At 42.2% G+C, this 16,076-nt stretch overlaps 1 protein-coding gene across 1 annotated transcript in view; it reads right to left on the minus strand.

Annotated features, from left to right (window-relative positions):
- Positions 1 to 9,980: 9,980 nt before the first annotated feature.
- cass4 (Cas scaffold protein family member 4) overlaps positions 9,981 to 16,076 on the minus strand; it is an 8,438-nt gene continuing 2,342 nt past the window's right edge. The window contains exons 2-6 of the mRNA XM_037679079.1: positions 14,950 to 15,366; positions 14,203 to 14,286; positions 10,701 to 11,999; positions 10,515 to 10,580; positions 9,981 to 10,394 (exon numbers count right to left, since the gene is read on the minus strand). Of these exons, the coding sequence (XP_037535007.1) occupies positions 9,981 to 10,394; positions 10,515 to 10,580; positions 10,701 to 11,999; positions 14,203 to 14,286; positions 14,950 to 15,366 (2,280 nt within the window). The remainder of the gene's footprint in view (positions 10,395 to 10,514; positions 10,581 to 10,700; positions 12,000 to 14,202; positions 14,287 to 14,949; positions 15,367 to 16,076) is intronic.

Below are 16,076 nucleotides of genomic sequence, written 5' to 3' on the forward strand. Positions count from 1 at the left end.
GTGGGTATTGTTCAGTGATTTGTAGACATACATGAGTATTTTGAACTGGATTCAAAGGTGAACCAGTAACCAGTGCAATGAGGCCAAAACTGGTGTAATGTGCTCTCTTTTGCTTGTACTGGTTAAAAATCTGGCTGCTGCATTCTGGACCAGTTGTAGTCGTGCAATGGAGGTCTGACTGATACCAACCAGGAGCGAATTGCAGTAATCAAGCCTCGATGTAATGAATGCATGTATTACTGTCTCCAGGTTATTTTTGGACAATATGGGCTTCAGTTTAGACAGCCGCCTCAGTTGGAAGAAGCATGATTTAACAATCATGTAAACATGATTGCTAAGTTTCAGGGAAGGGTCCATTATCACGCCCAGATTAGTGACTCTTTGTTTTTCTGACAGGGATAGAGTGGAAAGGTCGATGCAGTGGTTTGTGGTTGTGTCATTGGGAGGGAACAACATGACTTCAGACATCTTTTCATTAAAACTCAAGAAATTTAAAGCCATCTAGTCCCTGATGTCAGCCAGGCAGTTGAGCAGAGGTTGAATAGAGCATGTACCATTGTGTCTTAGGGGGAAGTAAATTTGACAGTCATCGGCATAGAAGTGGAAGGGCATGTTGTGTTTCCGGAAAATAGCACCAAGCGGCAGCAGGTATAAAGAGAATAGGAGGGGACCCAGGATGGACCCCTGCAGAACCCCCCATTTAAGCTCTGTCGCTGCAGAACTAAAATCTCTGCTGGAGACACAAAAGGATCTGTCAGCGAGGTAAGATCTGAACCAACTGAGGGCTGACCCTGTGATGCCCACCCACTGCTCCAACCTAGCAATGAGGATCTCATGGTCGATGGTGTCAAAGGCAGCTGTGAGGTCCAAGAGGACAAGCAGCACAGAATCACCGTATCTGTGGATCTGAAGATGTCGTTAAAGACCTTCAGCAGGGCAGTTTCAGTGCTGTGGAGAGGTTTAAAGCCAGATTGGAAAAGCTCTAAGATGGTGTGATCCTCCAGGAAGCACTTCAAAAGGGACTCGACTATTTTCTCCAGTACTTTAGAAACAAATGGGAGTTTGGAGACAGGCCGGTAGTTGGAAATGACTGAGGGGTCAAGGTTTGGTTTTTTCAGGAGGGGCTGGACAGCAGCATGTTTAAAGGATTTTGGCACCATGCCAGTGGATAAACTAATGTTTACTATAGCAAGAATGGATGGACCTAGAGTAAGAAAAACCTCCTTTAGTAGTCGAGGGGGGACCACATCAAAGGGAGAACCAGAAGGTTTCAAGCTGCACACGACCTGCTCTAGAGAAGATAGAGCGATGGGTTCAAAATAGTCAAAAGGAGCTACAGATTGAGGTGGGATGGATGGGTCATGAGTTGGATGAGAAATGAGAGCCCTGGTGGTCGCAATTTTTTCCAAAAAGAAATGTAAGAAGTTCTCGCACAGCTCAGTCGAGGCTTCCAGAGGTGATGGTTCAGTGAGGTGGAGAACAGAGTTTAGGGTGGAGAAGAGGACACGTGGGTTGCGAGAGTTTGAGGTTATGATATCAGAAAAGTATTTGGATTTAGCAGCTTTCACTGCTTTCTGATAATGGCGCCAACACTCTTTAAGTATCTGGAAAGAGACCTGCAGCCTGTCTTTCCTCCACTTTCGTTCCACCCTCCTACATTGCTGCCTAACAGCATTGGTGACGTCACTCAGCCAAGGTTCTGCTCTGAGTTTTGATTTTCTAGTTTTAACAGGAACAACATGATCCAGAGTCTTTAAGCAGACAGAGTTGAACTTGGATGTCAGCTTTTAAGTGGTGGAGAGAAACACTGGGGGCTGAATTATCATTTCAGAGTTATAAGCATCTGTGAAACGTGCAGCAGTGAAGTGGTTAATGGTCTGGCTACTATGTGCTGGAGCGCACGGCTTAGGAGTAAGATGGGGAGGGTGAACTCAAACTGGACTGGCATGTGGTCTGAAAAAACATTATCACCAATTTCAAGATTTCTAACAGTCACATCATGAGTTAAAACAAGGTCCAGTGTATGTCCTCGCTCTTGGGTGGGACCGTTTACATGCTGTTAGATTAAATGAGTCCAATAAATCTAAAAAGTCCTTAACCAAGGGCTTCTCCTGACAGCACACGTGCAAATTAAAGTCCCCAATAATGAAAACATGATTATATTTTGGTGTGATTTCAGCCAAGAAATCAGAAAATTCATTTATGAAATCCTTAGATCGAGGTGGGCGGTAGACGAGCGCACATAAAGTCGAAGGCGAATGGCCGAGTTCAAAGACGCTCAGCTCAAAGCTGGCACGGGAAACTGGGATGGGCAGTTGTTTACAGTCAAAAGTTGGTTTGAATATTGTTAATAATCCACCACCGCGCCAGCCTGATGGCTGCGGTGCGTTAAAATACAGACAATTCGGTGGCAATAATTCCGTCAAGGCGCTGGACTCACCTAGAGACATCCAAGTCTCTGTGATGCAGAAAAAGTCCACAATCGTGCTCTTGAAAGTAATCCCTGAGGATAAAAGTTTTGTTGGTACTAGATCTTGCGTTAACCAAACACATCTGGATACTGTCCAAAGTGGAACCAGCAGCGGTGGAGTTTGCGCACGCCAATGGCCGCAAGTTTTCAATAGGGATGCACCGATCCACTTTTTTTACTTCCGATCCGATGCCGATACCTAGATCTGAGTACGGCTGATACCGATCCAGTTCCGATATCATGATCATCATTGATTTTATATGAGGCTGTAATAATCTCCTCTCAAGTACAATTTGTACAAATATGGCATATGACCCTGATAACCTCATAAACTTTCGGCCTATATCAATTCTTCCCTTTCTGTCTAAAATTTTAGAGCGAGTCATAGCTGATCAACTTCAGACCCACCTCAAATCCAATAGATTGTTTGAACCATTCCAGTCCGGTTTCCCAAAATACAAAGTTACCAATGATCTCTTCCTTTCCTCTGATTCTGGCCAGCTCAGTATCCTGATCCTCCTGGACTTCACTGCAGCTTTTGACACGTCAGTCATTCCATCCTCCTGTCCCGTCTCAAGTCCAACCTGAGCATCACTGGCTACGCTCTGTCCTGGTTTCACTCCTACTTCACAGACTGGCAACAGTTTATTTATATCAACTGGTCCTCCTCCATAACCCCTCTAACCCAGGCTGTTCCTCTCCTTTTTGTACTTTACATCCTTCCCCATGGTAATATCATCCGTCATCATGGCCTCCAATTCCACTGCTATGCTGATGACATACAGATTTACATTTCTACTACATCCATAAACCCCAATATCCATTCCACCCTCACCCATTGCTTAACTGACATCAAAATCTGGATGAAGCACAATTTTCTCAAATTAAATACTGACAAAACTGACATACTCCTCATTGGTCCAAATAGTGTTACAAAGTCCACTCAAAACTTCTGTCTCAACTTTGACAACATCACTCTCATTCCATCCCCACTCATTCATAATCTTGGTATTCTTCTCGACTCCACTCCTTCATTCAAATCACACGTCAAACAGATAACTCGGACTGCATTCTGCCATCTCAAAAACATAGCATGACTCCGCCCATCACTCACTCTCTCCACTGCTGAAATCCTAATCCATGCCTTTGTCACATCCAGAATCAACTATTCAATAGCATTTTTTTCCGGTGCACCATCCAAAACTCTCAACAAACTGCAATATATTCAAAACTCTGCTGCCCGCCTTCTCGCCCACATCTGCTCCCGTGAACATCTCACTCCTGTCCTGCAGAAACTCCATTGGCTCTCTGTCACTCAGCGCATCCATTTCAAGATCCTCCTCATCACATTCAAAGCCCTCCATAATCTGGTCCCTCCATACCTGACCAAGCCACTCCATCACCACATTCCTTCTCGTTCCCTCCACTCCTCCAATGCCAACCGTCTGTCTCTCCCGTGTAGGACCAAGCTCCAAACCTAGGGAGACAGAGCCTTCTCCATCACTGCCCCCACCCTCTGGAACTCACTGCTCCAACAGCTTTGAGCCTGCTCCGATCTCTCCACTTTTAAGAAAGAACCCAAAACCTACGTGTTTAGATTCGCTTTAAATGTTTAAATTTTCCCTTTGTAAAAGTTTTATTGCGTTTTTATGTATTGTGATGCATTGTTGATGTTATATATTTTTTAACTAGTGTGAAGCATTTTTGAGTATTTAGAAAAGCGCTATACAAATAAAATATGTTATTATTATGATTATTATTATTAAAACTATTCTGACTAAGTCCGCTCAACTAATCAACTCATTCCTTGAATCTTATGGTGTGATTGATGTGTGTCGCTTCCGTAACCTTACTTCAAGATCATACTCATTCTTTTCCCCAGTTCACAAGACGTACTACTGAATCAATTATTTTTTTCTTGATAAACAAATTTTGCCTCTGGTGAAGGAATGTGACTATGGGACCATGGTCATCTCGGACCATGACCCACTTATTATGAAATTATTTATCCCGGTCACAAAATCTGTATTTTGTCATTGGAGATTTAACCCTTTACTTTTATCTGAGGAAGACTTTACCAAATTTCTTACATCTGGAATTTATTTATTTTTTCTTGAAGTTAAATGGACACCAGGCATGCCACTCTGTACGGTCTGGGAGGTGTTGAAGGCCAACCTGAGGGGTCTTACTGTGCAAACAAATAAAGAAGGGTTGGTACAGCTAAGACAGTGAACGGATGAGATATAGCCACTCCCTGTCACGGGATCTAATGAAAAAACCTTTGTTACTTCAAACTGAATTTAATACTTTGTCTACTCAGCAGACAGATATTTAATTTCTAAATCTAGACAGGGTTACTAAGAATACAGTGAAAAGGCTGGGCCCTTGCTCGCACATCAGTCACGGCGACAATCAGCCAATCAAACTATTACAGCAAAAAACAATGAACAGGGTGTTGCATGCCACGACATTGCTTAAATTAACGCATGTTTTATTTGTATAAATAAATAAATAAAATATCAATTCCACTTAGGGGGCTCGCTAGTAGCCACGGGACCCTAAGCAGCCGTTTAGTCCGTTTATGCGTCGGGCCGGCCTTGGCCTGCTGAGTAGACAAAGAACTGGACTGTCCCTCAGTGGTCTAATGTCCTCTTTTTAGATTAAAGTAAATGTTCTTGTCATTTATAAAGCAAGATCCCAGAGTGTGGAGGGAGAGCGGAGAGGTTCAGAATCCACATTGTTGAGTTGTTTCCACAGTCAGTGATGGTTTTGGTCCATGTCCTGCCGGTTCTGGTCCACTGGGTTTTCTGAAGTCCACAGTTCACGCAGCATCTAGCAGGACCTTTTAGAGACTTGATGCTTCCTGCTGCTGACGAGCTTTATTGAGATGCTGGTTTCATTTTCCAGCAGAACTCGGTACCGGCCCACATCGACAAAGGTGCCAGAAACTGGCTGTGGAATATTCTGCTGCCGTAGATGTATTTCTTTTCACTTTTGAAAAGGAACTCCTCTTTCTGTGTGGAGTTTGCATGTTCTCCTCGTACTGGTGAAGGTTTTCTCCGGGTACTCCAGTTTCCTCCCACAGACCAAACACATGCACGTTAGTCTTCAGGCCCAGGCCTCCTTTGCAATAGAGATCTGTGATCTCAGTGGGATTTGCCTGCTTAAATAAAGGTTAATAATAAAATAATAATTTTTGGCACCTTGTTTTTGTATTTCTGTTGCATGCTTTGGTATTTGTTGTTGTTTTTTTTGTTGAGCTGAAACTGTTCCTCTTGTCCTCAGCATTTCATTGCATTGTTGACCTTGTGTTGATTTGCATGTGACAAATAAACCAAACCTGATGATTTTCATTTTCGGAGACACTGAAGTTTGTTTTTTCATTACGTGTAAGCCATAATCATCAAAATACAAGAAATAAAGGCTTGAAATATTTCACTCTGTGTGTAATGAATCTATTTAACGTGCGAGTTTCACTTTCTGAAGTGATTGACATAAAAACTGAACTTTTCACGATATTCTAACTTTTTTAAAGTACAGACACACAGACAGGGTCAGAAATATTACATTATTGTGCGAACTATCAGAAAAGCAAGTTCTGACGAAGAACCCAGTCCTGACCCAGGGGGAAATAAAACCACCTCACAGAAGACACCCGGAGGATCAAACTTACTGTTGAGACTTTGCACCACGGCTGACATGGAGCAGCATGAATATCCTGAGTCGGTCTTTGTCCAACAGGGAGGAGGTTTGCCAGGAACTGTGCCCCTTCCAACTGTGGCTCTGTCAAGACTGTCACCACGATGGCTGCTGCCTGAAGTATTAGAGCCTGGATCCTTCCACTGAGCCTACAGGATTACTGCTAATGGGATTTCCCCTCATGGTTCCCTCTCATTGGTGTTGTCCCAGTTTACCTCAATGTGTAACTATAAAATCTCTGCTGAGGTTTAGGGCTTCCTCTTCTGCTCACTGCAAAATGGATCCAGCCTCATTGCTTTGCTTTCAATTCAATTCAATTCAAAAAGACTTTATTAATCTCAGAGGGAAATTAAATGTTGTTGCTCATCATCCTGGTTTCATTCAAGAGTTGTTGTTGTAGAAGCTGTTGGCTGTGGACAGGAAGGATCTCTTGTGGTGGTCCGTCATAGCGGATCTGAAGAAACTGGCCACAGACGTTGATTTGTTTACTTGGACTTGGTGAGACTCTCTGTCCTGCTGGGCAGCAGGACCACCTGAATATTCTCTGTACTGAAACTGTTTCAGGGTCTTACCACCAGCATTACCGCCATCAGCTGGGACAGTTAGTAGGAGCCAAGCAGGTCTGCAGATGATGATAAGAATAACAAACTCTCTGCTTACTTGAGGAAAAGGTGGTAAACTCCAGGGCATGAGAGTCCAAGGTTCCAGGGTCAGTCCAGTGATGTCCCACGACGATCAAGGGATAACTTAAGCAAGTGGAAAAGGCAAGGAGGGAATGAAGGAAGTACATAGAGTCCAGGGTGTCAAAGGAGCTCAGGAGATTCTGGGAGGTGTAGGAGCAAGGACTTAGAATAAACACAACTCTAGAAAATTCAGCAAAGGGCCAGGAACACACTACCATCAGGCAGACCAGCTGGTGGCTGTCTACTGCCATCTGGTTGGCAGGTTGTAGAATGATGAAGTCCTCTGGATGGGGGACAAAATGATTCTCACTTAAAGAAACTGGTCCAGATGACACGATTTAACCTTTTTTGTTGCTGTTTGTTTCTTTCTACCTGGATGATTAAGCTTACAACCCTTTCTCTGAACCACTTTGGCCTTGGTTGTCCTCAGGCTGTTTCTGAGTTTGGCTTGAAACACAGCAGTGAAGGCTACCTACAGTATGGGGCAGATCTGGTTGGCAGACCGTAGACTGAGGAAGCCCTCTGGATGGGGGACGAAATGTTTCTAACTTAAAGAAACTGGTCCAGATGACACAATTGAACATTTTTGTTGTTCCTGATCTTATGGTTGTTCTTACGGTTCACACATATTCTGGGTCCTTAGTAAATCGTCACAGTGAAAATAAACGCACTGTTTTCTAAATTTCACAGATTCACACACTTTCCAACCAGAGACATTAGCATTCTGGATCAGGTTTATTGTAACATCCCAGGTGCTTACAGAGCAGTAGGAGCCCCAAAGTTGGGTATGTCTGACCACATTTCTGTGGAGCTGATCGTACAAGCGATTTGTTGGATCCTAAACCAAACAACAGATCAATACAAGTGTGGATTGGGGAGGCTTCCCCAGAACTAAAGTACTGTTTTAAACACACAGACAGGAGTTTTAAAAGAGGGCACAGATCTAGAAGGATACACGTCTTCAATAAATCCATCAGGGTTATTTATTAATTTTATTTTATTTTTTTCAAAATCAGATATTATGGTTGGACAGTGCAGTGTCCGTTCCTGCTCAAAGCCTTGGATGCTGTTCACAAGACAAGGGATAAACTGGTTTATAGTAGAGCCTGGAAGAAAACCCACACATGCACGGAGTGAACATGCAAACTATTCAATTCAGTTTATTTATAAAGCACCAAATCACATCAAAGTTGTCTCAGGGACTTTACAGGAACATTCACATAAAAGCCAATTAGTAAAGTTCTCTATCTAAGGAATCCAGCAGACAAGTTGAACCTTGGCTTCGTTGCAGTCTCCCATCCTGAGCAAGCACAGTGGAGACAGTGGAAAGAAAAACTCCCTTTAACAGGAAGAAACCTCCAGCAGAACCAGGATCAGGACAAGAGACCATCTGCTTTGACCGGCTGGTTGGAGAGGACACCCAGAAAGGCCCCTGGACTGGGATTTGACTCGGCGACCTTCTCGCTGAGAGGTGGCAGCTTTACCAACTGAGCCACCGTGCCAATTTTTGATAAATAATTTGTGAAATTACTATTGTTCATTTCATGTGTTAAATATAGACATTCACAACCACATCAAAACTTCAGTGTTTCATTTTATTCAAACAGCTTGAACACATTATACTGAGTCTTTTACCATTAAACACATAACACATTATTAATATTTACAGATATGTTTACTTAATATTTATACATTTATGTATTCACAATGAATAATATAAAATAGTTGCAAAGTGTATTTTACACCTTTTAGTGGCATTTGCACTTAGATTTTGACTTGAATAGGCTTCATGTGCTTTGTTTTCTTGAACTCTGAGCTTTATAACTTTTTTAAATTTATCCAAATGTTGCTTGCTAAAGCTCAGAAGTCACAGAATACGAAATGGTAAAATAAAATAAAATATGAAACAGCTACCTGGATTATAAATGTAGAAATTGCTTTTTTTGACAGTATTCCCTGGAAGTCCCTTTAACTTTGAGACAGTTACAGAGGAAAAATCAACCACTTTATTTAACTGAAAATATTCCTTTTTTAAATATATTTTTCCTAAAAAATAAATAAATGAAAATAAACACAAAATAAAATAAGTAGTCAATCTTTATAGTCATCTCAGCTTGAAATAGAATTATCAAATTTAAATGCCATTTTTATTATTTTAACTCTTTACGGGCCTTTAGTTTTAAAAACTTCACATTTTAGCTTTTAAAAAAAATGACAGAATGTTTTCTTTCTTTTTTTGGGGGGGGGGGGGGGAGTGGGGGAAGAGCATTTTTTTCCCATTAATATGTCCAAAAGGATTTTTGGACTAAAAAATTCCAGTCCAGAGTTTTGTGAAGACCCTCCAGCCCAAATGAGGCCTTGTTTTCAGTCGGACTTCCTCCTGTCTCTCTGCTGTCACACATGGAGGCGTTTTTCTAATCTTCCATTTTTTTAGCTCCACTTGTGGCAGAAACATTAGTTTCTTGTTAGTTTCTGTTCTTACTGACAGATATTCCAGTGGTCTGCAGGAGCACGGTGCACCCACTGATGACGTCCTGCTGTGGGATAAACCATCAGCTGTGGAACGTCTCATGCTGCAGCCTGCGTGCACGTGGAACAGCTTTTTACCACTAAATGTTTACTCGTGCACGTTACAAGTGAGGTTTTGCTCTTTAGATCCAAACTAAAACGGTTTCCTGCTTCCTGGGTGAGGTGAAGTCTGTCTGTAGTTTTTACAGAAGCTCTCAAACATAAAAACAGAGCTCCACCTGGTGAGCTCAAATAAAAATCTGAAACACAGGGAAGGAGGTAAAAAGAAGAACATTACTGAGAGGAATGCATTATTTTATTAAATGATAAATATTGGATTAAAAGTTGTATTTTCAGTGTGTTTTAATGTAGATTTCCCCCCTCAGGAACACAAGAGTGTAGTAAAGTTACTGTGAGCTTAGGAGAGCGTTGGAACAAAATTCTGACTAAATAAAAAAGTAGAATAATTTTAGGCTTTGTCAGAAACAAATCGTGTTTTATCATTGCACCAAAATAAATGAACAAACAACAACACAGATAAAAATAAACGTGTGGCTGGTGTTTCCCTGCAAGTTCTTCCACGGGTTAAGAGTGCATGAGTATGTTTGTTGTGCTTGCTCTCAGACGTCAAGTGACGGCCGGAATTGTTGTGCTTTTTGAGCCAGTATCCTTGCAAACTCTTGGACCTCCTGGAGAACTTGCTTATCTGGAAAGAGCAGAGCTGCTTTCTTAGTGGCCACAGCCAGTTGCTTCAGAAGAGCACATAAATGGTGGCTCTTGCACAGGAGGCTTTGGCAGGACCCTCGATGATGGGCCTCTTTGTAAAGGGTATGCACCAACCTCTGGCCCACCATGATTACCAGCTTACTCTGTGGGAGGAACTTCTCTGGTGGCTGGCCATTGTGAAGGCTGTCCACAAATCCTCTGATAGCTTTCTGAAGAGCTCCAAAATAAAGACGGCAGTGCTCTGTCTGGGAAGATGGCGGCTGTTCTCTTGCACTGCTGGAACAGTCAGATGGATGACTGATGTCAGTCTGAAAGGAAAATACAAAGGCTTAAAATAGTCCGATATATTCTAGACAAAAGACCATGCTTTGGACCACAGAGCTTTTTCAGAGTTATATAAAACTCAATAATGTTGGTATATTACATACTTTTTTAGAGACTGGGGGGTCATTTTGTATTAGTTTCTTCTCCTGCTTCCTTTCTTCAACATTTGTCTGAGGAAAATGCAAAACATTACATTTACGAGTAGCTCTTGGGTTTTTGTTGGCTAAAGGCTAACCAACTTTATCAACAGTTTTCTATATTTTTACAAGACTCATAAAAGAAGCTTTAACCTGTAAATCTTCATAGTCATCGTTGTCTTCTGCTGATTTTCCTTTTTTCAATTTGACAGGACTTTCCTTTATCTCTGGAGGACTTCTGGTGTTCACAGATTCTTGATCTTTCTGAAGCGTTTTAAACAGAAGCTTGCTGTTGGCGTAGATGATGGACACGAGGCGCTTGACGTCATCTGGAACAGTACGTGCCACCAAAACAAAGCGATCGAGCTGGTCAGGTGTCTGAACTTGGCTTAGATCCTGACAGAGTGCACTGAGGGACCAGCCTGCTGTCTTCAGACTGCTTGCAGTTTGGTGTAGGATCCCAGCGGAGTCCTCTACGATGGTCAGCTGTTTGTAGAGTCTGGTCTGCAGGTTGGCATCTGTTAAACAGCGGGCATTTCCCTTAACGTCCTGGGCAAAACCTAGGAAGCATGTCAAAGAGCATACTATACTTTCTACTGCTTCTTTAATCTCTTCCAGGTGTTTCTCCAGATGTTCTTTACATCTCCAGTTACTACTGACAAAATCCATGAGCTGTGGCACAGCCCTGCAAACAGACTCCTGCAGGTCAAGGACTTTGCGGCAGGCCTCGTCCTGACTGAGCATCACTTCTCGTAGCGGTTCAGGAGAAGACGAGCTTAAAGTAAGAGAGTCACACGAGCTAGTCGATGAGCTGGAGGTGAGGCTGATTCTTTGACTGTTGGATTCTGAGAAAAACAGTCTACTCTGATTGTCTTCCTGCACAAGTGATTCCTTACTTCCTGAAGGATCACAGAAAGTAGTGCAAGCCAAAAAGTTCCTCATCCGCTGCAGTCGCACCCTTTTGAGTACATTGCTTGAGTCACCCTTGCACTCAGGAGGATTATGATCACCTAAGGGATCAGGGATACTTCTGCTTAGGGGTTCTTCCTTTGATGGAAAATCATAGACCGACTCTTCTGTGGGTGGCTGAGTTGGGGGGTTGACATAAGGTGGAACTTGTAACACTTTATAGGGACTTGGGATGTCAAGAGAATCAGACACTGGTAAGTTACACGGTGAGGCAGTAACATTTCTTCTTTGATTGGGTGGAGTACATGATGGAGGAATGTCGTAGATCAGACTGGAAGTGGATTTGGAGGGCAAGGTATCATATACATCTTTGGTTGGACTTTGTTTCCCAGAGCCCACTGGCACGTCATAGATCCACTCAGGTTTGTGAAGACTAGGAAAAGTTCTGTATTCACCAACAATTCTCTGTTTGGATCCTGTAGCTGAGTGAACAGGAATGTCATACTTTGGGTCTTGAGACAAAACTGGTGGAATGGCATACACCTTTGAAAAATAATTAAATGATCAGTATCAAAGTATCAAAGTGTAACTGTAACAGTACAAAAACATCTATGACAACCAAACGTGTGTTACTGACCTGCTAATATCAATAACATGATGGCAAAAGCAAATGTTTTACTGGGAAGATTTAGGATGTGCAATGTAAGATGATATGCTGATTAGTTTTATAAGTTCGCATTAAGACCTACTTGCCCTACTTTTTCCACAAAGGTAATGGCACTTTTCATTTTCAGCTTTGGTCCTGTACACGAGGTCTTGGAGCTGAAGGAATACGCAAAGAATCCAAGCTCTTCCAGGCACTGACTGCCCAGTAAGCCTTGAAATGTGTGGCTATAAGATCACTGAGATAAATAAGCCAGAGCAACAAAAAGAGTGCAATGAAAAAAGACCCACCATGAAAATATTATAACTTGACCATATGTGAGGATCTAGTCTGCCAAACAATGTCTCAGGCTCGGGCGCAGGTTCTTACGAAGCAGAAGCACAAAAACAAGTGGTATGAGAATGTCCTACATCTCCGACGGATATGAATAGTGAATGTTTGTAGTTTTTCAGATGAGTGTTTTTCTGGAATGGAAATGAACAGGAAATGTAAGTAAACCTTAATGTTTTGGTGCAAGGTATTCTACTGGGTAGGAGTTTCACTGTGAAGAACAGACAGCTTGTTCTTCTTGCCTGAGGCAGTGCAGGGTGACACATTCTGGTGAGTGGAGCGAACAATTTACCCACCACAGGCAGTGATGGAGCCAGGAGGTGGCCAGTGGTGGCCTTGAACACCATAGGTTAATTTTTGGCCACACTAATCATTTGAGTAAACTATACTTTTAAGCAATATAAAAACCAGGAAGCATTGTTTCCTCAAATGGTTGGGGTGGTCAGTTTACACATATAAATGACAACAGCCATCTTGGACTTTTATGTGGCAACCCATTTTTCCTAAAGGAATGTTTCTATGCCTAGATGCATCCACACACTAAACTGGAAGTTTACCTCACTGATTTTTAAAGTTACCATGCCCTCAGCATGCATGAATGGATGAACTGAGAGTATTTCCAATTATGCCTCTTCTCTCCACGACAGAAGAAAATAAAGAGACAATTCTCCACCACATCATCCAATGGCAAAGGTATAAATGGACTGTAAATGTTAAATGGACTGTACTTCTATAGCACCTTTCTATCTTATTTCAAGATACTCAAAGCTCTTTACAACAATCTGTGCCTCATTTACCCATTCATACAGCTCTATACTAGATTTCTGCAAAGCTAATTGAACAAATCATTCTAATGAGACTAATCAGTGCTTTAGATCACATTCATACATTGATGGGACACACATCAGTGGCAACGAGGGGTTCAGTGTCTTGCCCAGGGACACTTCGACATGTGACTGCTGGTGGATTCGAACCCCCCAGCTCTCGCATTAGAGGACAACTGCTCTAACCTCTCAGCCACAGCAGATCAACCCAGAGCTCAGACTCAGCTATAGTGAAGAAGCAAGTGGAAGAAGGGAGCATCGTACAATAATAATGCCATATTTCTATAAGATCTAAGATCGCAGAACGAGAACCAGTACCCACCACAGTGGCATACATCCATAAACAACAAACACACAAACTAATGTTGGCCTCAGGATGGCAAACTACAAAAGAAGGTGGTGACAGATGCAGTGATTTCAAGTGACTAACATTAAGAAGAAAAAAATCACAAGAAGCTTGATAAGTACCAAGGACGGAAAGAGGAAACAAGTAGAGTAGTGTCATGGTGTCAGTAGTCTCAATGGTCTTTGGAGCACTTGGTGCTGTGAACCCCAAACTGGAAGAGAGCCTCCAACAAATCCCAACAACAACATCAAACATCTTAAACTTGAAATGAATAATGCCACTACCCATGTAGGAAAAAGTGATCTTTTCTGAAAACAACAACAGCAAAATGCTTTCTTCCTTTAGTTCCGTTGTTAAAGCATTTAAAACTCACAAAAGGGTCTTTTGAATGTCTGCTCCTTAAATGTTCTGGATTGTTAATTCTCTCCTCCAGTTGTGAAAATGGAATTAGTGTTTGCTTCAGTAACATCTGACTTGGAGCTGTTGATTCCTGGGAACAAAATAGCAGAAGACTATTAACACATCTGAGCAGCACCCAGACAAGATGTGCCATGATTCATTCTAACACTTGTGTGCACTCACAGTGAGCAGAGAAGCTCGTTTTGCTTGGGGCAGAAAATCATAAACTTCTCCTTTTGGGCTAGAGGGCGTGTTGAAGGCTGAAATCTGCAGACATGACACCAAGTTATGAAAATTATGAAAGATGCATTCCCCTCACTGACTTTTGCATAAATGCTTTTATACATTTGTGGGCAGTGTTCATCTCTGAAACCTTGTTCAGCACACACTTTTTCAATTAACACAGCCTGCAACCGAAACATGCTACTTGGTGAAAATGAGGTGACTACTGTGGAGAGGAACAGCCCTTTCCGAGAGCAGAAGAGGAAATGGTGAACATGTGGGTATGTCTCTACCCAGCCTCTTCTGCACAACCAAACATAGGTATACTTGTGTGTTTCTGGGGTTCCTGGCTGGGTGTAGTTAAAAGTGTCTGAAGCATGTGTCTGTCTGTCTTTTACAGGCTTGTAAAGATCCGGGTGCTGCACGCCTCTTCCTGTGAAGAGGCCCCTTGATCCCTTTATGCAAATTCTTTTGCCAGCAGGAGCATCACAGGGTTGCATTTCTGCAACAGCAGACATTTCTAACGATGAACATCAGCACTTCATCACAACAAGGACCAAGTTTGTTTCTAAAGAAAATATAATGCTTGGCATTTGTTGCAGGAATGCATACTACCCACCACCACACAAAACATTATCATCTGCCCTCGTTTATCAGCGACAAACAAAAAAATCTACCTTTAACTCTTTTCCGTATAGAAGTAAGTACCTTTTGTTCCTCTGGGCCCTCTGTGCCAGGTGCTGACTGGGGTAGACTCTGTGAGGTTGATAAAGGATTGGATGGGATGTTGTAGATCATATTTACGCTTTCATAGGCAAGGCTGTTGATCGGTCTCAGCCCGTTTGGAATCTGGTAAATGTCATGCACACTGACGTTGCTCTCAGCCTGAATAGCTTTGTTTTTATCCACAGTAAGGTTCGAGGAGCCTGCAGAAGTTGTGGTTTTTGGTAAAAGCTTCAGTCGGTTAGCGGGTGCCAGCCCATTGCGTCCATGCAGCGAGCACATCCACCAGCCACTGGTGTCCGCTATGTTTTCATTCATCACTGTGATGATGTCGCCCTTTTTGAAGGCAAGTTCGTCTGCACACTCTGCTGTGTTGTCATACAGAGCTTTGGCAAGTTTGTCCTAAAACAGGAAACATAAAAAGCAGAATTAAATATTTGGAGGACAAACACACTTGAAAGAATAGCAGGGAGGAGCTCAATCTTGGCAAAAGGAGGGAACTTGCTGTCAACAGAGAGGCAGAAAAGTATCTGCTCAATAACATAATCAATGTATCCAATTTGTGCTTCTTTTTCCCCCTCTTGTCCTGTCCGGCATTGTGACACTCAGAATTATTGTCTGAGTGTCAAAGTGATGCCCAACACATTTACTTTCACAAGCAGAGCATTATGGCTGGCCTTAATGCTCTGCTTGATATACAAATAAAACTTTATTAGAATTTGCTTTGGGCTTGTTTCAGATGTCATGGACACGGGGATGAAAAAACAAAGATGAAAACGAAGCAGAAAAGTGAGAGAAGGGTTAAAGGAGAAAGAAGAAGATAGGAATAGAGGAGAGAGATAAAGAGAACACAAATCAACATCATTGAAGTCTGACTCTAGACCTGCGGAAAAAAAAAAAAAACAAGAAACCACAACAACAAGCAACATATATAATGGTACTTATATCATCATTAGAAAGTATTTTATACAGTACATGGTAATACAAGATGTACTTAGTGGCCACCACAACCCAACTGAGTGTGTATCAGATAAACACCTGGATCTAAACACCTGTGTGAGCATGTTGTCACTATAAGGTTTCTCCATAAAAATGTTCAATAGTGGATGTGG

This window comes from Nematolebias whitei, chromosome 7 (assembly GCF_014905685.2).
Source record: "Nematolebias whitei isolate Nwh7 chromosome 7, NemWhi1, whole genome shotgun sequence".
Lineage (NCBI taxonomy): Eukaryota > Metazoa > Chordata > Actinopteri > Cyprinodontiformes > Rivulidae > Nematolebias > Nematolebias whitei.